At 40.4% G+C, this 25326-nt stretch overlaps 2 protein-coding genes across 3 annotated transcripts; one reads left to right on the top strand and one right to left on the bottom strand.

Annotated features, from left to right (window-relative positions):
* The first annotated feature begins 460 nt into the window (after positions 1-460).
* On the top strand, positions 461-6117 carry LOC121256947 (O-acyltransferase WSD1-like). 2 transcript variants are annotated; one of them, XM_041157755.1, is made up of 7 exons: positions 461-871; positions 1596-2174; positions 4007-4073; positions 4825-4937; positions 5165-5374; positions 5636-5773; positions 5896-6117. In XM_041157755.1, exons 1-7 carry the CDS (start codon positions 671-673, stop codon positions 6061-6063), a joined length of 1476 nt encoding a protein of 491 aa, XP_041013689.1. In that variant the 5' UTR covers positions 461-670; the 3' UTR covers positions 6064-6117. The 2 variants fall into 2 exon arrangements, with proteins under 2 accessions (XP_041013689.1, XP_041013691.1); XM_041157757.1 differs by having other exon boundaries at positions 463-871; positions 4828-4937.
* A 9034-nt stretch (positions 6118-15151) lies between these two features.
* LOC121257847 lies at positions 15152-16563 on the bottom strand. Its single transcript, XM_041159094.1, has 2 exons — positions 16326-16563; positions 15152-15582 (listed from the first exon to the last, which is right to left on the bottom strand). Exons 1-2 carry the CDS (start codon positions 16561-16563, stop codon positions 15152-15154), a joined length of 669 nt encoding a protein of 222 aa, XP_041015028.1.
* Positions 16564-25326: the final 8763 nt, after the last annotated feature.

Below are 25326 nucleotides of genomic sequence, written 5' to 3'. Positions count from 1 at the left end.
CAAACTAATGAGGATGCTCTAATTTGGTGTTATTGAAAAGTGGTAAGTTAAATTTATAAAAAATGAATTATCTAGCTATATTTTGATCAAACTTTATTGAGTCCATTGATTATGCTCCTATATAACCATGTTTTAAAATGAGAATATTTATTTAAAGTAACGTCACTTTATAAGTTATTTTATAAAAATGTTGATCATTTAAAATATAGTTAAATAAAAGATTATAAAAAGAATTGTATCTCTATTACTTTTGTTATTTATATGGCAACGATGGGAAAAGCACTCAGTTGCAGAAGGTATCGTGAAGGAAAAAAAAAATGTTGGGGATACCAAACTCTCAAATTAGGCCAGCTTGCAGTGTGTTAAAAAAATTGAGGAAAGGCTAGCTTGAATGCATTTAACCCTCTTATATTTTCTAGGAAAGTTAAGTGGTTGTTCCGGACATTTCTTTATTCCAAAGCAGGCAGTTAGCCATTTACCGTCAGCCGTATTACTTTGACTATACTCACTATCTTACCCCCATTTTAGACGAATTCAAGCCCACATGTATTAATACCCACAACTGAGGTCTGAGCAGGAGAAGACGGACAGCTTTTGAGGGCTTTTTGAAACGAAAACAGAAACAAAATCCTCCACAAAGAAGAGAGTCGGAGGGGATTGGAGAAGCAAGATGATGCTGATGGGCAATGGTAAGGCATCATCAAGCAATCGTGAGGTGGCGTTAAGTCCAGCAGCTCGGTTGTTTCATGCTCCACGCTTCAACTGTTATATCATCGCCATCATCGGTTGCAAGACGCCAATCAATCCTAACGTTGTTAAAGCTGGTTTGGAACATACTTTGCTCAAGCATCCTAGATTCTCCAGCAAGTTGGTAAGAAAATTATCGTATTTCTTCTCATGATCTTCTTCTTCGCTGGGTTCCTCTGTTTTTTTTTTTTTTTTTTTTTTTTTTTTTTTTTTTTTTTTTTTTTAATTATCTTTGTCTCTCTCTGGTGGGACTTGGTCAAAAACCATGGTTTAGTTTTCTTGAATACCATAAAACCAATACCTTTTCTTTTATTTTTCCCCCCAATACTTTTGAGGCCATTTGGCCCAATTGAACATGAACTTACATTCAGAAAGAACATCACCAAAGTTTCCACAATCCAATCAAAACTTTGATACTTCCCACTCACATTGAGCTGGAAATCCTCCACAAATGACTGATCTCAAATCTGTTTTGAACAGTCCACTTTGGTTGCAACCAAATCAAAAGCTTTTTAATTTCTGGAGTATAAAGGAAACAAAAAAGAAAGCCAAATTAATAATAAGGTAATTGGGCCACAAAAAATAAAGGTAGGTACTTTCATGGGAAGTGGAATTTTGCGTACCCACCCCCTTCACATCCCACCGTGAGATTGGCATGACCACCAACAGTACCTTATTTTGATTCTCACAAGAACTTTACTGATACCGAAACCGAGAAACACTCCCCTTTTCAAGTATAACAACAAAAAGATTTCTTTCTGTCCCTGATAGTCAGCAAGATGTGCCATTTGCATTAATTTTTAATTAAAGATTTTAACATACGTTTTCCATTTCTTGTAAAACAAAAGGTCGTTGATGGCAGCAAGTACTGCAGAAAGCAAAAATGGAGTCAAACGAAAGTAAATATGGAGGATCATGTTATTGTTCCTGAATTGGATTCCAACATAGATTTTCCAGACAGATTTGTGGAAGACTATGTGTCAAATCTCACAAGAACTCCCTTAGACCTCTCAAAACCATTATGGGAAATCCACCTTCTCAACATCAAAACCTCAGATGCAGAGGCTGTTGGGATTTTTAGGATCCACCACTCAATGGGGGATGGTGCATCTCTAATATCTCTTCTCCTAGCTTGCACGAGAAAAACCTCTGACCCTGAAGCATTGCCTACTATTCCAGCCAAAAACCGTGCAAGTTCAAATAATTCGAACGGGTTTTGGTGGTTCCTTTTAGCATTTTGGTTGTTTTTAAGGTTGATTTGGAACACTGTGGTGGATATCTTATTGATTGCGGCGACCATTTTATTTCTAAAAGACATGAAAACTCCAATCAAAGGTGCACCTGGAGTTGAGCTGAACATCAAGAAATTCGTACATCGGGCGGTCAGTTTGGACGACATAAAGCTCGTGAAGAATGCAATGAACACGGTATGTATGTCTATTCATAACAACCCATTTTTATTTATTTATTCAGGTTAAAATTATTATTTTTATTTAATAAGTGGCGAAATATATTCAAGCTAACAAAACCTCGATCGATTGTCACCTGAATGGGACAGATTTTCATTTCAATTTTAGTTTGCTTTGGAATGTAGTAGTGGGACCATGGAAATCTTTTTTTAATTTTTCAAATTAAGTCCTACCTTTTTTGGGGCCTACCGGTAAATAGAAAAATTTAAGGACTCGTTTAGATAATAAGATGAGATAAAATGAGATAGTTTTAGATAAGTTAAATAAAATATTTTTAAAATATAATTTTTAATATTATTATTATTTTAAGATTTGAAAAAATTGAATTATTTTTTATATTTTATATGAGAATTTAAAAAAATTATAATAATAAAATGAGATTATATATGATGGATTGAAAGTGTTTCTATAACTAAACAGTAGCATATGACTTTTCATCTTTGGAACGTGGACTTGGAAACATTTCCTATAATTTTATTTTTTGAAATCCGTATTTTCCTGAGAATTATAGTTTTTAAATTTTGATGACGGTATTATTTTCATTTACCCATTGATTAAGATGTGATAGTTTCCCATTTTAAGTGTTTTTTACGTAAATGTCTAGCTGAAATGATTTTTGTTTTGTATTATTAAATATTATTTTATTAAATTATTTAAAATGGTATTTTGGTAAAATAAGGAAGAATAGTACCCTTTTTCTGATTTAAATATAAGATATTTTTTTCATTTAAATAACTTTTATTAAAAAAGATTGACCTTTGTATCTTTAAAAATTTATAGATTAGTCAGTGAATGGTACTGTTAGCCAAAGTTGACTGGCCATGTAGCGTCCAGACGTTTCCTTGGCCATAATAGCTAGGAAAAAATTATTTTGCCCTGTCAAGTATACCGCTCCATTTAATCTATTGGCAATTTTTTTTTAATTTAATAATTAAAGAAGTGATTTTAAGTGTATTAAAATATTTTTTTATTTTTTTAAAATATAAAAATATATTAAAAAATATGAAAAATAACTAAAAACCAAAAGAGACAATTGAGCAGACTACTCTGGACGGTAGAGTAGCCCGACTCAGCTAGCTAACCCGTTACATAATTCGTCCTTCTTTTGGTCCAAAATTTGGCTCATCTACTTGGAATTTCAACAAAAAAATTGGCACCTTCTGGCTAACGTGTGGGCAACTCTTATGTCTTAATTCCAAATGTTTCGGCACCATCCAATATATAGGAACAATTTAGTCATAAATGATTGCTCGTTGTCGCTGACCAAGTTAGAATCTACTTAAATTAAATAACTTCTATTACTTAAATTTAGATAGAGAAATAATAGTTGCAGTCATGAGTGCGAAAATACCGTATAATTATTTTAAAAAAAGTGAATAAATACAGGACTCACATGAAAAGAAATTAATTTTTTAATAGTACACTCCACTCTTTTTCAAAATGACTGCATGGTGCTTACGCATTATACAACTATATGTAACATTACTCATTTAGATAATATTTTGATAATATATACACACACGTATATAAACCTATAAGAGTTTGAATGGAAAAATTTAATTGGTATTTGTAATAAATCATTTACGATATTTTATCACAAAGTAAGGACAACCCATGCAATATTGTCTCTCCAAAACCATGCAAAGGCTATTATAAGCCATTCTGTTGTAAGATTGCTTCAAGCACATGATGCTTATAGATATAGTTGATAGGCATTTGTTTATGCACTTTCTTTATACAATCATATATAAAGCATTTTTCCTTAATTTTGGTATGGATGTGTTTTGTAGACTGTCAATGACGTAGTTGTTGGAGTAACTCAAGCTGGCCTTTCCAGATATCTGAACCGTAGATACGGTAAGTTAATTTCCATCAATTCCATATATAGATGATTATACTGTGATATCATGTTTAAAGATTGACAATTGAGTAATGTTGTTTATTATGCTCTTTGTCATCATCATCCTTTCATTATCAATCTTCTGATGTGGCATCAAATATTTTGAAAGTTTCTTTTTTATTGTTTTTACTTATTTGCTAATTAGTTAATGTCACATTTATTTTCGAGGAATGATATATACAGTCATAGAGTGTGCAGGTATGAGATTCACATAAAAAAATTAATTTTTTAATGGTGGACTTCACTATTTTTCAAAATGAGTACGCGGCGCTTACACAGCATATGACTGTATTTAGCATTACTCAAAACTTATATAGTCCATTGAGAATAGTGAAAAAGAAAAGGTCATTTTGTGATTGATAGGCAGAAATTTATTTGGTATTGCATGTCTTGGATCATTTTTTTTTTCAGTTCTTTGTCAGCAATAACATCGATCCTGTAAATTCTCTTCTCATTGTTTCTGGTTATCCAAGCCCAAGAAGAATCTCTTGAATCTTGTTTTTCCCAATCAACACATATCAGGTCTAGACGTGGCATTTGATCATAGTAATCCCCCAATTCAGTACTAATACACTTTAGTTGGTCCAATGATGAGTATTATAGTATCATAAACCAAATGCATGTACATGACTGCCTCAACATTTTATATATAGTAAACCAACTATAATGCTTTATAACCTTCCCTAATTCATGTATAGATTCACTCAGCAGGTGAGGAGCAGAAAGATGGGCGAGTGAAGCAGAGGAAAACCAATATTCCAAAAGGTACCCACTTTAGGGCAACCATTCTTGTCAATCTACGAAAAACTGTAGGAATCCAGGTAAATTATCTTTCATCATTGTTTGAAGATATCACATCCCAATATGCCTCACTACAATGATAAACCCAAAAATCTAAATCATAGATCATTCCAAAAGTGGAAGCTGATCATAGAAAGATATGTATTGAATTATTTAGTTTATATTTTATCAGATATAAACTTGATGAGTTTTGATCGAAATATTCCATGCCAATGTTTCTCGTGTAGTAATGCTGTCAATTAAACAGGATCTGGCTGATATGATGGCTAAGGGGTCGAAGACCAGGTGGGGCAATTTGATCGGATACTTGCTCCTTCCCTTCAGCATTGCTTTGCAAGACGACCCATTGGAGTATGTTCGACAAGCTAAGGCCACCATTGACAGAAAAAAGCTCTCACGTGAAGCTATATGCACATATTCGTGTGCTGAGTTAGTACTCAGAACATTTGGAGCCAAGGTACATACGCACTTTATCTCCTTAATTAGAACTAGTACTTAGTTTCTAACTTCACAAAACTCCAGCTGATCGCTAGTGTACTCAAATAAATTATTAGCAAGGAATTAATCACATCCAAATTTATACGCAGATAAACAAAAGTAAGTAAAGCCATTGTCATAAAATTGTGGATAGGAAATGTCGCATTAATGCAGGAAAGAGGCGGAAGTTTAAAGAGCTGCTGAATAATTTCATAGATTATGTTTACATGGATATTTACAGGTTGCTGCTGCCATAACGCACAGAGCAATCTCCAACACAACAATGGCCATTTCCGGCTTGGTTGGCCCGCAGGAAGAAATTAGCTTTTATGGCCATCCAATGGCTTACCTTGCTCCTTATGTTTATGGGCACCCACATGTAAGTCATGATCCAATTCTAATAGAATCGTCTACCTTACTTCTGTATAAACTGACAACAACAGATCAATATCATGTTTACTCAAAAGAAAACTAATCGAACAAAAGAATATGCTAATGCAGGCACTGACTTTCCATTTCCAAAGTTACATGAATAAGATGACCATTGCTTTGTCTGTTGATCCAAGTGTGATTCCTGATCCTCACCTGCTCTGCGACGATTTAGAGGAATCGCTCAAACTCATTCGAGATGCAGTAGTGAGAAAAGGACTAATCAAGGATATTGTCTAAGATCAGGAGGATTGGTACGTACAAAGGGATTTTTTTTTTTTTTTGTCAAAAACTACAATTACAGTGGAAAAAAGAAAAAAAGAATTAATTAATTACTGGAGTTTGTGAAGAGGAGAAATGAAAATGGAACACATCATATATACAAGCTAATTGATTTAATATAAATGTTTTGTTATTTATAACGAAATTATTTTTTTAATAATGACAATATGTATTAATTTTTATTGGTAATAGAAAGAGATGTATGCCAATCATGTTGAGATCAACGGGAGGAATCATGGATAAAGCCATGCATGGTTGGAAATATTGGATGGAAATTAGCTGAATGTGGAATTGCCTTCAATAATATACTATATATTAAAAACGACCAATATGAAGAGATTGCGCAAGACATTGACACCTATAGCAGTACCCAATAACAAACTGACATCTCAGCATTGTACAAAATAAAACCACGAGGATGACTACATCAGATTGTTACTCGTTGTGCCCCTTTGTTATTCTTCACCAATCGCCGCTACTAGCTAGTTCGACGCCAGGCAGCCCGATGCAGCCACCCAATCCGACGCCAACCAGTCCGACGCAGCCACCTACAACCACCATGCAGTCCGACACCAACCGTAGCCACCTGTCGTCCTCCATGGTTTGTTTTCATGGTTTGTTTTGAAGATGCGTTTTACCTTGAATTTTCTTGAATTTAAAAGACAATCTAGAACATGCCATCTATTCTTGAATTTTCTGATCACTTTCTATAGAAATGGGCATAATATGTTTAGGCAACATTTAAATTTATAGGGATTGTTCTGAAATATGGGTGTGGTAGAAGTTAGAACTACCAACAAATCCATGGACCAGAGGTAGGCACTAGGCAGGCAGTCTAACGCTCAGGTTATTTAGAGATAACAATAAAACAAAAACCGGAGTAATTTGTAAAGAGACGACAAAGGAGAGGGGCAAGCCTGCGTTACGGATGGGCCAAATCGATGGGAGATAGGAGCACATGAGGGTGGCATCGATGGGATTTGGGAATCCGGCGTCAATGACCAAAGAACGTGGCATCGATGGGCGAAGATGTTCACGACGTCGATGGGAGAGACGTTCACGGCGTTGAGGAGCGAGGGATTTTCTAAGTCCTCGATGAGAGAGAGACAAGGTTCAACTAATGATCTGGGTTTCGAGGGGGTAAGGGAGTTGGGTTCAGTGCGGTGAGGTCCCATTCTGGGTCTAATGGGTGGGCTACGTGGCAGAAGCACATTGGAGGCTGTTTTTAGCCCTTTAATGGACTGACCACTTAGAATTTATTCTCATATAATATTATCCTTGAGAATCAACAAGATCATCAAGATATCATTCAAGATTAACTAGGGAGATCATTGTTTACACTGTGTTGGAAGCCTCCGCCATGTGGAAAGTGGAAATTGAACTTTGATGGGGATATTTTTAGTCAATTGCATCAGTCTAGGGTGGGTGCAGTCCTGTGAGACGAAAATGGTAGTATGATTATGGCCATGTCAGGAAAGGAAGAAGACATTTATATGGTGGAGGATATTGAGGCGCTTGCTGCCTTGAGGGCTTTACAGGTAATTCATTATATGGGTATCTCCCACTCGATCCTCAAGGGGGATTCAATTGTTATGGTAGAAGCTATATGGTCAACCCGAGAACAAGAGTCTAGCTACAACCCTATGATTCAGGAGATTCAAATCTTGTTATCTGATTTCCAGTCTTTTGATGTTCTTCGTGTTGGTCGACAAGGAAATGAGGTAGCGCATACCTTTGCCTGACTTTATTTTAAATTGTCTAGTAGTGGATGCGGAGGGATGTTTTGCGATATAATATTAAGGCTTGTATGTGTTTGTGTGGATAAGATTTTCATTGTATCTGCTTATTGATATTGAATGAAGCAATATTTGTTTCTTAAAAAAAAAAAAAAAAAAAAAAAGCAAAATTTTTGGCATGCTGTGGCTAACGTGTGGGCAATCATTATGTCTTATTTTCAAAGGTTTCGGCAATAATAGGAACACAGCTTCAATTTAGGATTCTAGCATAACCAAATCGAGCAATTATCATTTCAAGTTGTTTTCTGTTTAATTTTATTATTTAAATTAGTCACTAAGCTGTTGTCACGCCTTGGACCCGGTGGTGGACGTCCCTTCTAACTTGAAATCCATAAAATATAAAACTTAGATACAATAATTTTCTAAAATCAAATACCTCAAAAACCATTCTCATAGAAGTAAACTCAACGCTAGTTCTACATATTCTCAAAAATTTCACCAATCCATGACCTATGCCATCTGGCACTTATATCACATTTATCTTATAATGTTGTCATGTGCCATCTATTCCAACTGTCACAACCATTCAAACCATCTAAAAAGAAAATTGTGGAGATAAATAGGTGAGTCCACTGATGCAATATGCAACGAACCTATACTAGTGTGTAAACTTGAGCCAGTTATATAATGTAGAAACAAACAGTCTAAAAAAATAGCAATAATATTTTCTAAACATTTCATTACAATAATAATATATACAAGAGATGTTTGACACAAGTTTAATTGAAACAACATTGGAACATAACATATGCCATATTTAACCCCTATGGCAGGGTTTGCAAACCCTCTCGACAAATTGAACATAAATAGAAGTGAAATCTTCCATTTTCAAACTTAGCGTGTCAAGTGTGCATACAGGAAAGACCCACTCAAAAAATCACTTTGTCTCCAAAGTAGGTGTACTTAGAAACAAAGATTTTGATACCAACATAATAACAAAGGCTATAATTTTACACTGATGGTACGACAAAAAACACAGAATGTCATGCAAGATGATTTTTAGATGCCATATCATATAAGAATAGAGTACTGAGCAGATAAATATCATATAATCATATTAAAATCTCAGACTTCATATTCGCATTTTTATGCAATACTGAAATAGAGTACCAAAAATATTCATATCTACACCAATTATGACAGAAATATTTCATTTTATTTCTTAAATTTCGAGAGTAGTGTAGAAAATGACTGAGATTGTTTTCATAACAAAATATGCAAGTTTTTCACAAACTCAATTTCGGATAATTTGTTTTTGACAAAGTCTAATATAAGAGTACCGCTTATCTAACTTTTGAAGTATACTATCTAAGTCTTGAACCTGAACGGTAGAAGTATCATAACCTAATCCAAATCACCACAAGTATATTAATAACTCATAGCATCATTAAACCAAGATAAATAACGAAATTCTATAGTTCGAACTACAGCTCATCTAGAACCAACTCTTGAGCCCATAAATGATCCATTCAACATCTGGTCCACTTGGTGCCTCAGGTTTATAATGGCCTGGGGACAATATGTCCCAAAAATACAACTCCACTGATAATCAACCCACCCTCGAATTTTGCTTGAAATCCATTAGAAGCCCCACGTCACAAAACACATTCACCACCCGGACATAGTTTTATACCAAATTCAAGGTCGCAAACCACTTCCTCCTATGTCCATGATATCTCAAAACCAGCCTCCACTCAAACCAATCCAAATACACAAATTTCAAAAACACAATCTTAGGTTACGTTTAGGTAGTGAGGTGATCTCATATATTCTGTGAATAATAGTAAAAAAGTAATGATAGAATATTGAATAGTAGGTAAAAAGTAATAATAAAATAATAAATAGTAGTTGTAGCCCTTAATCCATAAAATTTCTCAACCATTCAAAAAAATTAACCCAAGATAGCCATAGCTAGATGGATTGCCAATTACACGATAGAGAGAGAATTGAAAAACACTTACCACAACGCTCTTCTTTCGTTTGGTGCATTTTGCCGAGCGCTCTCCAGTCTCTTGCCTCTTACTTATATTTTTTTTTTTTGCAGGCCACAGACTAGTTGGCCACGACGATTGGGGAGGAACTAGGAGAGTTGGAGGAGGCCAACTGGGAGCTCAAGACTTTGGTGTGCTTTGGGTATTTCAAGATGAAGTAGGCGGCCCGAAAAATAAAGAACTTCCAGACCAAGCGGAAGGAGCTTATCAACGAGGTGCTGTATGTGAAGGAACAAAACTAGCACCTAGAGACGGTCGTCGTGAGGCATAAAGAGAAGAAGAAGGCATTTAAGGGTTTATTGCGAGATGTCGACCCAGACATCCTTCGGTTGACGTCTGCGAAGAAGCCCACCAAAGAGGCTCGCATGAGTTTGGTCACTCGGGAAGCGGAGCTGAAGGCTGCTCGGGAGCAGTTGGAGTCTGTTCAGATGGAATTGTGAGAGTCTAAGGAGGAGATAGAGTTCGCCCGAAGGGAGCTGGAGGAATCCCGTTAGGATTGGGCTCTAGCCATCGGACAGCGCTCGCTGTTGTTGTTCGGGCATCAAGAAGCCTAACACTTAAGAGAGTAACTGCGACAGGCTAAGGCACGCATCGGTGAGCTTTTGTAGTTGGGGATCCAAAAGAACATTGACCTCTTATCTCGCAACATGGAGAATGTCGGCCTGAAGTCTCGTCTGGATGACGTCACCAAGCATTCTGGGGAGATCCGATCTCGGATTGCGAATGCAAATGCTATCCAGGACATGGCCTGGTCTTATGGCTATCGAGATGGCCTCGATCGGATGCACAAACACTTGCTGCAGAACCCCGAGCTGGATTTGCGTACTTTGTCTTAGTCCTCCCTTCCTCCAAGTTCTGAGGTGCAAGCTTTTGTTGAAAATTTCGGGAAGCCAAGGTATCCCCCGTTCCCCCCGGGTGCTCCTCCGCCTCCTTCACCCTAGTGATGGGCTAGGCCCCCCTTTCTTTTTTTTCGTAGTACTTTGTATGATGCTCCCCAGGTTTTTCTTGTAACTGTGTATGTTTGATGAATGAACTGCTATGTTCTTTTGTTTCCTTTTCCTCTCCTCTTTTTCCTTTTTTGCGTGGTTCTGATGGGTGCTCGGCTTTGTTGGCCGGGGGGTCGAGACCAAGTCCTGAGACTTGCCTTTACCCCACAGCAAGTTAAGGGACTCGTCTTCTTGCGAGTGTAAAGACTCAGCTTAATTGGATGGGGGGTCGGTACCTAATCCGGGGACTCCGGACCTTACCCCGCAGCGAGTCAAGGGACATATCTTCTTGCGAGTGTAAGGATTTGTTTTTGTTGGATGGGGTGTCGGGACCAAGTCTTGAGACTTGCCCTTACCCCTTAGCGAGTCAAGGGACCAGTCTTCTTGCGAGTGTAAGGACTCAGCTTTGTTGGATCGGGGGTCAGAACTAAGTTCTGAGACTTGGGATCTTACCCCGCAGCGAGTCAAGGGACCTGTCTTCTTGCTAATGTAAGGACTAGGATTTGTTGGACGGGTGGTCGGGACTAAGTTTTGAGACTTGGGGCCTTACCCCGCAGCAAGTCAAGGGACCCGTTTTCTTGCGAGTGTAAGGACTCGGTTATATTGGACGGGGAGTTGAGACCATGTTCTGAGACTTAGGGCCTTACCCCGTAGTGAGTCAAGGGACCCATTTACACTCGGCTTAATTGGTTGGGGGGTCAGTATCCAGTCTGGGGACTTGGGACCTTACCCCTTAGCGAGTCAAGGGACACGTCTTCTTAAGAATGTAAGGACTCGGTTTTGTTGAACGGGGGGTCGGGACCAAGTCCTGAGACTTGCCTTTACCCCAAAGTGAGTCAAGGAACCCGTCTTCTCCCGAGTGTAAAGACTTGGCTTTGTTGGACGGGGGGTTGGGACCAAGTTCTGAGACTTGGGCCCTTACCCCGCAACGAGTCAAGGAACCCGTCTTCTTGCTAGTATAAAGACTCGGCATAATTAGACAGGAGATTGTTACCCAGTCCGGGGACTTGGGACCTTACCCCACATTAAGTCAAGGGGCCCGTCTTCTTATGAGTGTAAGGACTTGACTTAATTGGATGGGAGGTCCGTACCCAATCCAAGGACTTGAGACCTAATCCCGCAGCGAGTCAAAGGACCTGTCTTCTTATGAGTGTTGGACTCGGCTTAGTTTTTAGACAACAAGAGATTTGACACCAGGCATTCTCATTCATTCATAGTTATTCGTACAACGTGTTGCCTTATACTTCTACACATAGTACTTCTTTAAGTGTTCGGCAATCTAGGGGTGGAGTAGCTCTTGTCCCTGGCTGTTTTCGAGGCGATATGAACCAGGTCAATTGCTTACAGTTACTATGTACGGGCCTTCTCATCGTGGTCCCATCTTTCCTTCTTCTGGGATAATTATTCTAGTCTGTCGCAGCACCAAGTCTCCAACCTTGAATGAGCGTGGCCTGACTCATTTGTTGAAATATTGCTCCTCCTTTTGCTTGTTATCTGTCGTTTGCACAACTGCTTCTTCCCTTTTCACCTTCAGGACATCTAAGCTCTCGGCTAGCCTTTTATTATTGGTATCCGAGTTGAAGTGTTGGACACGGAATGTGGGCATTCTGACTTCTACGGGAATTATCACTTCGCTACCATAGGTCCTTGGCGAATGGTGTCTCCCAGGTGGGGGTTCGGACTGTGGTCCGATATGCCCATAATATGTTTGGGAGCTTTTTGGCCCATGCTCCTTTGTGCACGCCGATTTTTTTCTTGAGAGTAGAGAGCAAGGTTTTATTGGCCTGCTCGTTGGCTTGAGAGTGTCCTGGCGAGGAGTAATTCACCTTAATTTCGAACTCTGTGCACCATTCCCAATAAAGTGTGCAATCGAACTGTCTTTTATTGTTTGATATGAAGCTCTGAGGTATGCCAAATCGGCAGACCACTGACTTCCACAAGAATTTTGCGATGGTTTGGGAGGTGATGCTCACGAGAGCCTCCTCTTCGACTCATTTTCTGAAGTAGTCGACTGCAACAATGACGAACTTGGCTCCTACCCTTCCTGCTGGGAATGGGCCAATTAGGTCCAGACCCCATTGGGCGAAAGGCCATAGGCTCATGATTGATATTAGCTCCTCCGTTGGGTGGTGCGGAATTGGCCCGTGCTCTTGACACTTCAAGCATTTTTTGGCAAAGTCTTCCACATCCTTGAGGGAACAGGGCCAGTAGTATCCAGCCCGGGTTACTTTTGCAGCCAGAGCCCTCCCTCCCAAGTGGCTTCCACAAATTCATTCGTGAATCTTTGCTAGCACTTATTAGGCTTCGTCCAGTGAGAGGCATCTGAGGAGCGGCTCGAAGAAACCTCTTTTGTATAAAACTCCTTCCAATAGGGTGAACTGGGCTGCCTTATTCCTGACCTTTCATGCTTCTTCCGGTTCATTGGGCAGCTGCCCTTCCTGCAGGAATTTCTGGATGTCTGTTGCCCACTAGGGTGGTGCTGGGGTCGTGATAGACACTTTCTCCCCGATGGAGAGGGCGTTGACCGTCTTGACTATAGTGTTCTGGAAGGGGAGTTCTTCCTGCCCCAACACAGGCCTTGCCAGATGATCTACCTTCTGGTTTTCTCCTCTTGGCACTTGTTGGATGCTGAAGTAGTTGAAGTGGTCGTGCTTGTTGCAGACCAGTTGGAGATACTTCTTCAGCCTTTCTACTTTCATGGCGAATTGCCCCAATACCTGGCTAACTACCATTTTGGAATCAGCCTTCACTTCTATTTCTTCAGCTCCTAATAACCGTACAACTGTTATTTCGGCTAAGAGCATTTCATATTCAGCTTCATTGTTGGTCACTTTAAAGGTCAGCATGATTGCATAGTTGTGCTCCTCTCCCTGTTTGGTGATAATGTGCACTCCCACTCCCCTACCAGACCGGTGGGATGAGCCGTCTAAGTAGACCTGCCAGGACTTTCCTTTGAGTGCGCTCGGAACCAGTGTTTTAAATTTCGTACCATACCGGCCGGTACGGTCGAAATTTTTCGTTTCGGTCGTTCGGCCAGTACAGGTACTATACCTGTTCCGTACCGGCCAAAATACCGGCCGGTACCGGTCGTACTGACCTCAATTTCGGCCGGTACCGGCCGATATTTCGGCCTGTGTGTTTTTTTTTTTTTTTCGTTTTTTCAAACTACAAGCTTATTTTTTAACTCTCAATTCAGACTAGACTATTTATAATTTATATATATATGTATTTGTATATAATTTATTTATATATAGACTATTATTTTGGAATATAATTTTTATATATATTTATATACATAATTTATTTATAGATCGACTATCTCAAAACGTTATCCCGAAACGCTATCCCGAAACGGTACCGGTACCGAAATATTTCGTTCCAGTGCCTTGACCGGTACAGCGTCAGGTATGGTATTCAAAACATTGCTCGGAACTGCTTCCGGGAAGTTGGTGAACTCGGCAACGAAATCTGTCAACACTTGTCCTTTGATTGCGACTTGGGGCTAGTACTCCATATCGAATTCGTTGAGCTCGATCACCCATTTTGCGAGCCATCCTAAGGTGTCTGGCTTCTGCAGCACTTTCTTGAGGGGGAGATCGGTGAGCACTTTCATTGGGTGGGCTTGGAAATGTGGCCTTAATCTCCTGGCTGCGATGACTAGGGTGAATACTAACATTTCCATCCTGGGATACCTTGCCCCTGCTCCGCAGAAGGACTGGCTCATGTAGTAAATGGCTCGTTGCCCTTCTTTCGTTTCTCTGACAAGTACGGCTGATACAACATGTAGTGACACCGCTAGGTACAACGTTAAGGTCTCCCCGAGCCTTGTTTGGCTTAGCAGTGAGGGGCGACTCAGATACAACTTCAAATCGGCAAAGGCTTTTTTGCAGGTCTCATCCCACTCCTAGGCCTTCCTTAGGACTTTGAAGAAGGGTAGGCACCGGTTGATTGATCGAGCGATGAAGCGGTTCAGGGCTACTACCCACCCGGCCAACCTCTGGACTTCATGAAGGTTATGGGGGGAAGACATTCCTATCACTGCTTCCACATTGTCGGGGTTCCCCTCAATCCCTCTCTCGGGGACTATGAACCCTAGAAACTTACTTGTCTTCACTCCAAATTCACACTTCAACGGGTTCAGCTTCAACCGATATTGTTAGAGGATGGAAAATGCTTCTCATAGATCTGCCAAATGTCGTCTGGGCTCTTTGCTATTCACCAATAGGTCGTCTATGTACACTTCCATATTTTGGTCGATCTGATGTTTGAACATTCAGTTAACTAGTCGTTGGTAAGTAGCCCCTACATTCTTGAGGCCAAACGACATTGCTTTGTAGTAGTAGAGGCCTCGGTCTGTTACGAATGATGTCTTCTCTTCGTCATCTAGGTTAATTCTGATTTGGTTATACCCAGAATAGGCATCCATAAAGCTAAGGAAGGGATGCCCCGTTGTCGAATCCACGATCAGGTTGATGCATGGTAAGGGAAAGCTATCTTTCGGGCAAGCTTTATTCAGGTCGATGAAGTTAGCACACATTTGCCACTTCTCTTTGGCATTCTTTACCAAAACTACATTAGATAGCCATTCTGGGTAATAGACCTCCTTGATGAACCTTGCCATTTGGAGACAGTCTACCTCCTTAACTATCGTCCCATACTTCCAAGCGCTGAAGCTTTGTCGTTTCTGCTTGACTTTCTGAGCCACTGGATCAACGCAAAGCCGATGCTCAGTGATGGAGTTGTTGACAAAGTTTTAAATTTCGTACCGTACAGGTCGGTACGGCCGAAATTTTTCGTTTCGGCCGTCCGGCCGGTACAGGTACTATACCTGTTCCGTACCGGCCAAAATACCGGCCTTACCGGCCGGTACCGGTCATACCGGCCTAAATTTCGGCCTGTACTAGCCTATATTTCGGCCTGTGTTTTTTTTTTTTTTTTTCCTTTTTTCAAACTACAAGCTTATTTTTTAACCCTCAATTCAGACTAGGCTATTTATAATTTATATATATATGTATTTGTATATAATTTATTTATATATAGACTATTATTTTAGAATATAATTTTTATATATATTTATATATATAATTTATTTATAGATCGACTATCCCGAAACGTTATCCCGAAACGCTATCCCGAAACGGTACCGGTACCGAAATATTTCGTTCCAGTGCCTTGACCGGTACGGTGTCCGGTACGGTATTCAAAACATTGGTTGTTGATCCCAGGCATATCCTCATGGCTCCAGGCGAACACGTCTCGGTGTTCGATAAGGAGAGATATCAGCGCCGTTCTCATCCCCGGGTCCAGCTTCATCCTGATTTGGACCTTTAGTTCCGGTCTCTCCTGATCAACTGTAACCAACTCCAAGGGCTCGTTGGGTTAGGCTTGCCGAAAGGTCTGTTCATCACGAATTTCTTCATCCCATTTGGTTAGGGACGAAGGTCAACCCGGCTTAAGTGCTTCTTCTGTCCTTTCAACTGTCGCGACTACCTTGACCTCGTGCCTCAGCTCTAGGTTGTAGCATTCCCGGTCCAAGACCTGCTCGCCGCGGACTTCTCCCACCCCCAAGTCGGCGGGAAACTTCATTTCAAGGTAGGACATCACTGCCTTCAAGCTATTCAGGGTGGGGCACCCCAGTATGTCATTATACGAGGATGGGGCTTCGATAACTAAGAAGTTGGTCATGGTGGCTGAGGTCCTGGGCGCCTTCCCTGCTAGTAATGAAAGAGTGATGCTCTCATTGATTGAATGACATCTCCCGTGAAGCCCTTGAGGGGCATTGGAGCCGCACGTAATAGGTCCGAACTGATTCCAATCTTGACAAAGGCTTCCCATAACAAGATGTCGGCTGAACTGCCGTTGTCGACTAGGATCCTTTGGGTTTTAATGTTTGCCACTTGCATCTTTACCACCAATGCATCGTCATGCAGGTGGAGGATGCTTTCTTCGTCTCTTTCGTCGAAGGTTATTGTGGTGCCTCTAGTCCGCCGTAGGGGCCTGCTTGCATCTCTTTCAGCAGCGAACACTTCCTCATAGCGTGCCCTTTGGGCATGTGCCTTCCAGGCCGACGAAGTGGCTCCGCCTCCGGCATATCCTTCAGTGATTGTGCTAATCTCTCCGAGTGGTCTATTCTCTACCGGGAGGCTCCTTCGCATCTCATCCCTTGCTCCCTGCCTTCTTGGGCTCACACCCTGCCAGGGACCCATGCGCCTCCCTCCACGTGGTCCTCCGGCCGACACGTTTGATTAAGCTAGTCTTCCTCTCTTATTCTCTTCAGGGCGTAGCAGTCTCTAGTGCCATGTCGATTATTCATGTGGTACTTGCAATACGAGTGGTTTTCTCCATCTTAGGGCTATTCTCTTCGGGGGCTCGAGCGTCGATTCCCTTCCAAGGCCAAGTTTGTATGAGCGTGGCTTCCCCCTTGGGGCCGAGTTGGCGCTTCTCCGTTTCTCTTCGTATCTGGTGCTCCCCTCTTTCCCCCGCTGCTGTCATGGCCTCCTCGTTGGCTTGACGCCTTTAGATTCGCTTGCTCTACCTCGAACTGTCGTGTGCTAGTCCGGGCTTCGAGTGTATCTTCAGCGTTGATGAACCCATATGCTCGGTCCATGAACTCCCTCAGTGTAGTAGGGGTCTTTCGCTCTATTTTTGTCATGAACGAATTCCGAGGCCAAATTTCCCCCAGGAGGGCCGCCAATGCGATCTTCTCGTCTTGGTCGCCGATGGTTATATGCTTCCGATTGAATCGTGAGAGATATGACTTCAAATTTTTACCGTCTCGCTGTTTGACAGTTAGGAGATAAGATGTTGGGTGTCTCCTCTTACGACTTGCTAGGAATTGTGTCATGAAGAGGTGGACGAGCTCCTCGAAGCTATCTACTGTTCTCGACAACAACAACCCAAATCAGGTCCGGGCGGCCCCTTTTAGTGTTAGTGGGAAGGCTTGGCAAGCAATTTCTCCTGGAAAACCATGCAGGGTCATGTGGGTTTTAAACGTCTCTAGGTGATCCAGGATCTTTGGACCAGTCGTACATTTCCATCCGTGGGACCCTAAACTTGGGGGGAAGTGGTACTGCCATGACTCCTGCACTGTATGGGATGTTGGTACTAACGAGCAACTGGTCAACAGTGGATGGCGTGTCTATCTTCTTAGCCATTTCTGCGCATTTATCCCCAAGCTCTCGGATTTGGACGTGCATCTTATGTCTTTCCTCCTCCTCCGCGGCGTCCGTAGGGACCCGCTGCAAATCCTCATGTTCGTTGCCTCTTGGTTCTCGCCCCACTAGCCCATCGTTGGTGATCCTGAGGACCGCGTTCTCCTGGTGTAGCATCCCAGCTTCTTTCATTAGTTTCCTTACTGTCTCTTCCATGCTCGTGAGTCTTGCTTCCATCGTTCCCTCCTCGTTATCTCCCTTTTGTGTAGTTTGGGACTGCGTCGTTGCCAACATGCAAAGTATATGCTTTTATGCAAAAAAAAAAAAAAAAAATCCCACAGACAGCGCCAATGTTGATGTCGTGTTTCGCAGCCCGAGCACTTCCGTGATAACCAAGCTCACACCACTTGCAACTAAGAGGAAGAAAGGGTTCCGGTGACGTCCGAGGTCACTCCAATGCCAAAGTCAGTGAATAATCATCTAATGATGAGAATAACTCAAAAGATTAGAAAGAATAGTAAAGGGATTCAAGAGAGAGCCCTCCCTTAAAAGGGACGCCTACTATTTGTACCTAATCTGGGCTTCACTGTCAAGTGTGATCATGGCGTGTCAGGTCGTACCTGAGTCAGACCTGCTACCACTCATTTCTTGCTACAACAGTGTGTCAGTCTGCGGCTTAGACGGCGGGCCTTCTGACATATGCATTGAATGCAGTGTGCCTTGAGTCTGACGAGACCACGATCAGTCATGTCCAGCCGTCCGCATGCAGTAGGGCGTCCTGCTCGGTGCCATATGGTAGGGCTCAGTAGATTGCTGAGTTTTGAGATGCTCTCCTTGGCATATCCGAGCTTGGTGCCGAAAATCTTCCCGGGTTGGTTTGCAGTCACGTGCTTGGCACGTGGTCCTTTGGCCCGGGCTCTTAGTCCCCGACAAGATTTCGTCTTTAGGCTTGGGGTTCCATAACTTGACCTCCTCGGGCCTGGGCCCTTCTGGGATGGGCCCACCATCACACACATATGTGTGTTGGGTTAGTATTCAAAACATTTGGAACCAAGGTATGTACGTACATACGATCAATCTCCTTAGACCTAACACTTCATTTTCATAACTCAAGCTAGTTATTGTCAAATAAATTATTACCAAGGATTAATTAATCATATCCAAATTCATACTTTGGACTAAAAAAAAGTGAAGCATTAATCCCGTATAAGTAACAAAGTTATTATATCATCACTTAGATACATAATTGTGGAAACCTTGCGCAGACCCCTTATAAAAAAGTAGGTTGATCTCGTTAAAAAAAAAAAAAAGTAATTTTTTTAATACTTTTTCATGATAGGATTCACTGTTTTTACAAATGGACTGCATGAGACTGTACAAATTATAATTAAAAAAATGAGTATATCATTGCAGGAAATAAAATGTTTATCATCAGAGAGATCAGCATGAATAATGTCATAAATTATGTTTACATCATGGATATATAACATGTTGCTGCTGCTGTAATATATAACATGGTATTAGCTGACTACTTATTGTATTACAACAGAATATGTACGTTTGCTAAAAATAAAACAAAATAATATATATGTTGGACGTACATTCACTATCATTTTACTCCATCCCTCTCCTCTTTTATGGGCATGCAATATTATAGAATGTGCAAATATATCTATCCCATTACTTTCGCTTGACTCGTAATTTAGACATGATTTTATCTTGAGAGCCGGAGCTAAGAGTTTAATACACTATGCATGGTGGGATCGATCAAAATCCTCTTTTAAGTTTTAAGAGGGTCGTTAATGTTAGTGAGTGAGAGAGTGAGACATAAACTCACTAAGTGATCAGCAATAAAACTCACACAAATAATAATAAATTTTATAGGACTCACTTCATATATTTATTTCTCTTTCACTTAAAACTATCAAATTTAACAAACTTGAAAACATTTTAAATACGAGAGAATATGTAATGCAGAAAGTCAATGTGTTGAGCGCACATGTTTTGTTCTAATTCTAATGCTTTGTTCTACGTTTTTCTCTTGTTTCTATTGCAGTCACTGGTTCTCCATTTTCAAAGTTATGTGAACAAGATGATTTCTTTTTTTTTTTCTTTTTTTCTTTTTTCTTGTCTGTTGACCCAAGTGTGATTCCTGATCTTCACAAGCTCTGTAATGATACAAAGGATTCGCTCAAACTCACCCGACATGTTGCATTCAATAAAGGCCCTTATCAAGGATGTTGTTTAAAGATTGAGGCGCCGTTTAGATAGTGAGCAGGAGTGTAACCAGTTTGGTTCGGTCTGATTTTCGACAAAATTTAGGACCGAATCAGTATGTATAAGTTTTATATTTTTCAAAACCGATTACGGCCCGGTTATCCTCCTAAACCGGTATCTTCGGTTTTACCGGTTTCCGGTCTAGCCAGGTCCGGTTTTCGATTTTTTTAAAATGTAAAAAACATATAATAAAGTGTTATTTCTAATGATAAAATATTATTAATAATTTACTATATATATTATGTTTAAAGCATATGATCAATTAAATTTTCATTTTTAAGATTAAATTTTTATTTTATAAGTTATAATAACATTATCTTATATATAATTATATTAATAACATATGATCAAACAAATTATAAATGTTCATATTTAAGATTAACATTTTATGTTATAATTTATAAATTATAATATGAAATTATTTCATATATGATATATAACTTATATATATATAAATATTTTGTATAATATATAAAATTAATTTATATAGATATATATTTTCCAATTGGTCTAGTCCAGAAAACTATGGAACTGAAATCAGACCGGATCCGACCAGTTTTCATAACATAGGAACCGGTTCCTGTCCGGACCGATTTAAAACCGGACCAACCAGTCTGGTTCGTTCCGGTCCGAACCGATTTTTCAATTTTCTGGTTTACATTTACACCCCTAATAGTAAAATAAGCTGAGTTGAGATAGTTTGTGAATAGTAACGAGAGTATTAGTAAAAATTAAATGAGATAAAAAGGGATGAGGTGAGATCTGTATCTAATTGGGTTTGGTCTTGCGAGTCCAGAAAATATTCAAAATTAGGGCAATTTCTTAATATGATATGATATAATTTATTAGTTCAAACAAAATGATCCACTCAAGTGGGAGTAATAAATAAAGGATTTTAATATCTGATGTGGAAAGTTGTCGCATTAGTAGTGTGCTAGGTGTGTTAAATAAATTTTCTCCAAATAAATAAGGCCTACAATATTTTTTGGTCATTTAATATTATTTGAAATATTTATATAAACAGGAATAAATATTATAAAATAGGTATATCTTTTTTTCTACATGATATGTCCATCATTTCAAATTGGTACGATGGCCTCCTCCTGCTTCCTTGACCGCCATTGTAGCTAGCCACTTTCGCTTTTCCTACGCCAAGCTCATCGTATATAACGGGCCAAGGGCCTATTGAAATCCAGGCATGCAAAGGTCCATGGTCATGCGATGATTTGAACTTTCTTTCGTAAACATAAAAATCGGTCTCACGTTTTTAGATTAGAGCATATCGTCTCTGTTTTCAAAACAATACCCTTTTTTTTTAAGGGGTGTGCAAAAGCTGCAGCAGCAGCTTCCGCCGTTATGATAGCCTCAAGATCCTTGTCAACCAGAAACATCACATTATCTAAGGAAGGAGTTGATAGCCTCACAAAGATAGATAGTTTGCTCAATTTCTCCGGAGGTGCCGCCTCCGTGCTCCCACTCGCCCGGGAAGTCTTTCCATTCGGTTTATACCGCCAGGGGGGGGGGGGCAATTTAATGTCACTACTCGCCTTTGGCGTTGATTCGCTCAGTTGCTCCTGAGGAGGAGCCAACTTACTGCCTCCACTCGGCATGAGGGGGATTAAAGAGTCACATTTTGAAGATATGGACTCATCAGAACTAGGTGAGACACGAGCCCTTTTGAGTTTTCTCTTCTTTGATCCATCAACACCAGGGCGTTTCTTCTTCGTCAAGTCATTTGCTAGGTGGAAGGACACCCAAAAATTCACGTCCTAATATATGGGCCTGACTGGAAACTATTAAGAACTTCTCAATATTGTCGGAGGTCAAAAACACATCCGAAAAGCATAAGTTAGGGTGAGCCTGAGCCCAAGAATTAACCAACCTCACACGATTCTCCTCACAAGGGGAAAGAATAACCTCAAAGTCATCCCTGTCGGGAACAGGAGACCAGCACAACTTGACAAAAAACTCCCGAATAAGAGCTTCATTGGCAAGAAATTCTCAACCCTCGCTAGAAAGAAGAAAAACTGCAAAGAATACTTACGCTCCAATTCAACCAATGTCCTCTTAGCCCTAAAACTGCAAAGATTCTCATCCAAACGCCTAAACCCTTGAAGGGAGAGAAACTCACGAGCTGTTAAATCTGGGAATGGATCGCCCACGGATCCAGTACCTTTCGCTACAAAACGCATCAATCCATCAAAATCCTTCAGGCATTGGGTACCAATTGAGTCGGGGCAAGCCCTATGACGTCTAGCACATTGCAGATTGGTCGGATGAAGGCAATCAAGCCCCATGGTAAACATGGCTAAGTAAAGTGCAACAAAAATGGCCATACCTTTGGCGTTGACAGCTTTTTGGCTTGGAGTAGGGGCCCTCAAGATGACAAAATCGGGAATATTAAAGTTGCTTCGAGCATTCTCCAATTCACAGGAAGTAATAGTTGAAGTCCAACAAGAGCCTGCAAATAGGGACGTCGGAGGAGCAACGACAATCCAGGGAGAGGAGTCGCTAGGTGGTGAAGGTTAAAGGCAGAAACCACGCCCTTACCTTTGGAAGACGAAGAAGCCATAGAGAAATAAAAGAGAATAAGAACTCGGAAAGAAAATGAGAACTCAAAAAGAGAGCAAGAACTGGACAGGAGAGTAAGAACTCAGAAAGAAAGCAAGAAATGCGAAAGAGGCAGAAGTTCAAAAGAGGAGGGAAAATGAATAGCAAAGGGCATTAAATAGGAATATGCGGGAGGTGACGGTTGATGTGCTGGAGGAATGAAGGAGAAATGGCGCTCTGACATGCCTCAAAAACTGAAACGACGTTTAGATTCAAGTCCCATCACACCAGGAGACTTCATGGGGTAACTGGAGAGGACATTCCCCTCGCCCATACAGTATGGGCCTCGTCCTTCACCTTATTCATGATTTAAGTCTCAATACTGAAAGGGTTGTTAAAGCCAAGAAGGGCCCAACCCACTTCCTATCACCGACTAAGTAACCACATAGCAGCGGTAAAGGAAGTACATCTATTATAACAATCTATTAAAGCAAGAACCTTCATTCCCAAGTTTAAATTTGAATAATAGATATATCAATTATTACTTAAGCAACAGAATGGTTCAGAGGCTCTATATAAGAAGAGAATCCAGGTACGTAAAAGGAATCGAATTCATTAGTATTATTGTTATTATCTTTAGTCATTGACTTAGGTATCGGAGGCGTTCCCTCGAACCCTCAAGCCCTCTACTCTCTGGTTGCAGGTAATTGTGAGGTGGTGGCGGTGAAACATGTCCATAACACATCTACTAGTTTTTTTTTGTATTTGATAATTTTTTTAAATTTTTTATTTTACTTAATAATTAAGGAAGTGTGTATTAGTAAAGTTATATATTTTTTTAATTTTTTTTAGTAATTAAGAACATTAAAAAAATACTTTAATAAATAATAAAAAAGAAAAAAAAACTTGAAATGTAATTGGGTATATAGTAGATGGATAGTAATGAGGTAATAATCCTATCACTATCATATAAGCCACATTAATGGGGAATACAATGAGACGAAGGAAGTAATTATATGCACTGATCAACGCTACCAGGCCAAAATTGTTCCCAATTGACTAATTAATCCATCCATCCAACTACCTACCTAGCTATGCAAACAAACATTAATAAGATTCCTAGCAATTAATGTTAACCCACCTATCCACCTCGTAATCCAAAAGCAAGATCTAGCTAGGAGCTTCTGAAAGAAAAATGTTCTAACCAAAATTGACGGCCCAATATTGCAAGAGTAATAACTTCAATTTCAAAATCATAAAATGAAAATGTGATATCTAAGCAAATATAGATTTCCTCTAATTACTTGAAGATGATGTCACACATCCCCATATAGAATTCTTGAACCATTGAGAATGTAGGCACTTGAAGATGATGTGTGACATGCCTCAGGATGCATCCTCTCACACCGTGACTGTACGCGGTGTTTCCATTGAGGTATCAACAGATGTCATCGGCGAGCACCTTGGGATTCGTCGAGGAGTGGAGACATTTGCACACTCGACACCCTGTAAGGATGTAGGCACTTCTACATCATCTACTGGCCGGGGATGTGAGCCAGCATCAGCCAGAGATGCAGGCCAGTCAGAGGCTGAGGATACTGGCGTCGAGGCTCGGGATGATGACCGAGACGAGGATTTCTACATCCTCACCGGAAGGGATCGCATGCAGATCGAGCGGAAGAACGCCTTCAACCAGAACCATCTGCTGCATTTCTTCCGCATGTTGCACCTTATTGTTGCAACAAATGTCGATCCTGTAGCTCATAAAACCACATTTAGTCGGCTTCGAGCACAATTTTTGATACGAGTGGCACGTGGAGATCCTATAGATTTGCCATTGCACATCTTTCAGAGGATCCGTTACGAGGCGAGCATCGTCTCCACGGATAATCTCCCATATGGTGTCCTCATCAGCCGACTATTACTTGCACGGGGAGTGCCGACCCAGCCAGAGGAGCGAGTCAAAGATCAGATGAGCCCCTTCGACATGACCACGCATCGACGTAGCATTGGACAGGCGAGGGAACGTCAGCCACCCCCTGTAGAGGATCTAGTTCCTCCGACGCAGCCTGAGCCAAGTCATGTCGGGAGTAGTAGTCAGCATACGCCGAGTACATCTGCAGGAGATGTGCGGCCTGCTTGGGTTGATGCGGTCATCTCACAGCTGACTGATGATCGATCGCTCGAGGCTATATCGGCGTCTCTTGCCGAACTCAACCATCGTGTAACTATCCTCAACGACAAGGTTAATACGTTGACTGAGGAGATACGGAGTTCGACTTTTGCGATAACGTTATCATCTGATTGTTGTTTACTACATTCTATCAAATTTTATATTTTATTTTTAATATTTGTAAAGAAAAATATTATTGAATATTTCTATCGTTTTTTAATTTCAATTTTTAATCTTCTTTGATGTTATATTTTTCAACTTTAATACTAAATCACTGCATTTCAAATATATATAAAT

The sequence above is a fragment of the Juglans microcarpa x Juglans regia genome, chromosome 3S (genome assembly GCF_004785595.1).
Source record: "Juglans microcarpa x Juglans regia isolate MS1-56 chromosome 3S, Jm3101_v1.0, whole genome shotgun sequence".
Taxonomy (NCBI): domain Eukaryota; kingdom Viridiplantae; phylum Streptophyta; class Magnoliopsida; order Fagales; family Juglandaceae; genus Juglans; species Juglans microcarpa x Juglans regia.
This window is presented reverse-complemented; position numbering and strand designations above follow the sequence as displayed.

What these genes read in the sequence shown, in the direction of transcription:
- LOC121257847 (XM_041159094.1), bottom strand. Translation starts at nt 16,563, where the DNA reads ATGACCAACTTCTTAGTTATCGAAGCCCCATCCTCGTATAATGACATA. An exon ending in AGAAGAAGCACTTAAGCCGG is followed by an intron (nt 15,583 to 16,325) that starts GTTGACCTTCGT and finishes GCGTTGATCCAG; the next exon opens with TGGCTCAGAAAGTCAAGCAG.
- LOC121256947 (XM_041157755.1), top strand. Translation starts at nt 671, where the DNA reads ATGATGCTGATGGGCAATGGTAAGGCATCATCAAGCAATCGTGAGGTG. An exon ending in GAAAAACTGTAGGAATCCAG is followed by an intron (nt 4,938 to 5,164) that starts GTAAATTATCTT and finishes TCAATTAAACAG; the next exon opens with GATCTGGCTGATATGATGGC. An exon ending in ATGTTTATGGGCACCCACAT is followed by an intron (nt 5,774 to 5,895) that starts GTAAGTCATGAT and finishes ATGCTAATGCAG; the next exon opens with GCACTGACTTTCCATTTCCA.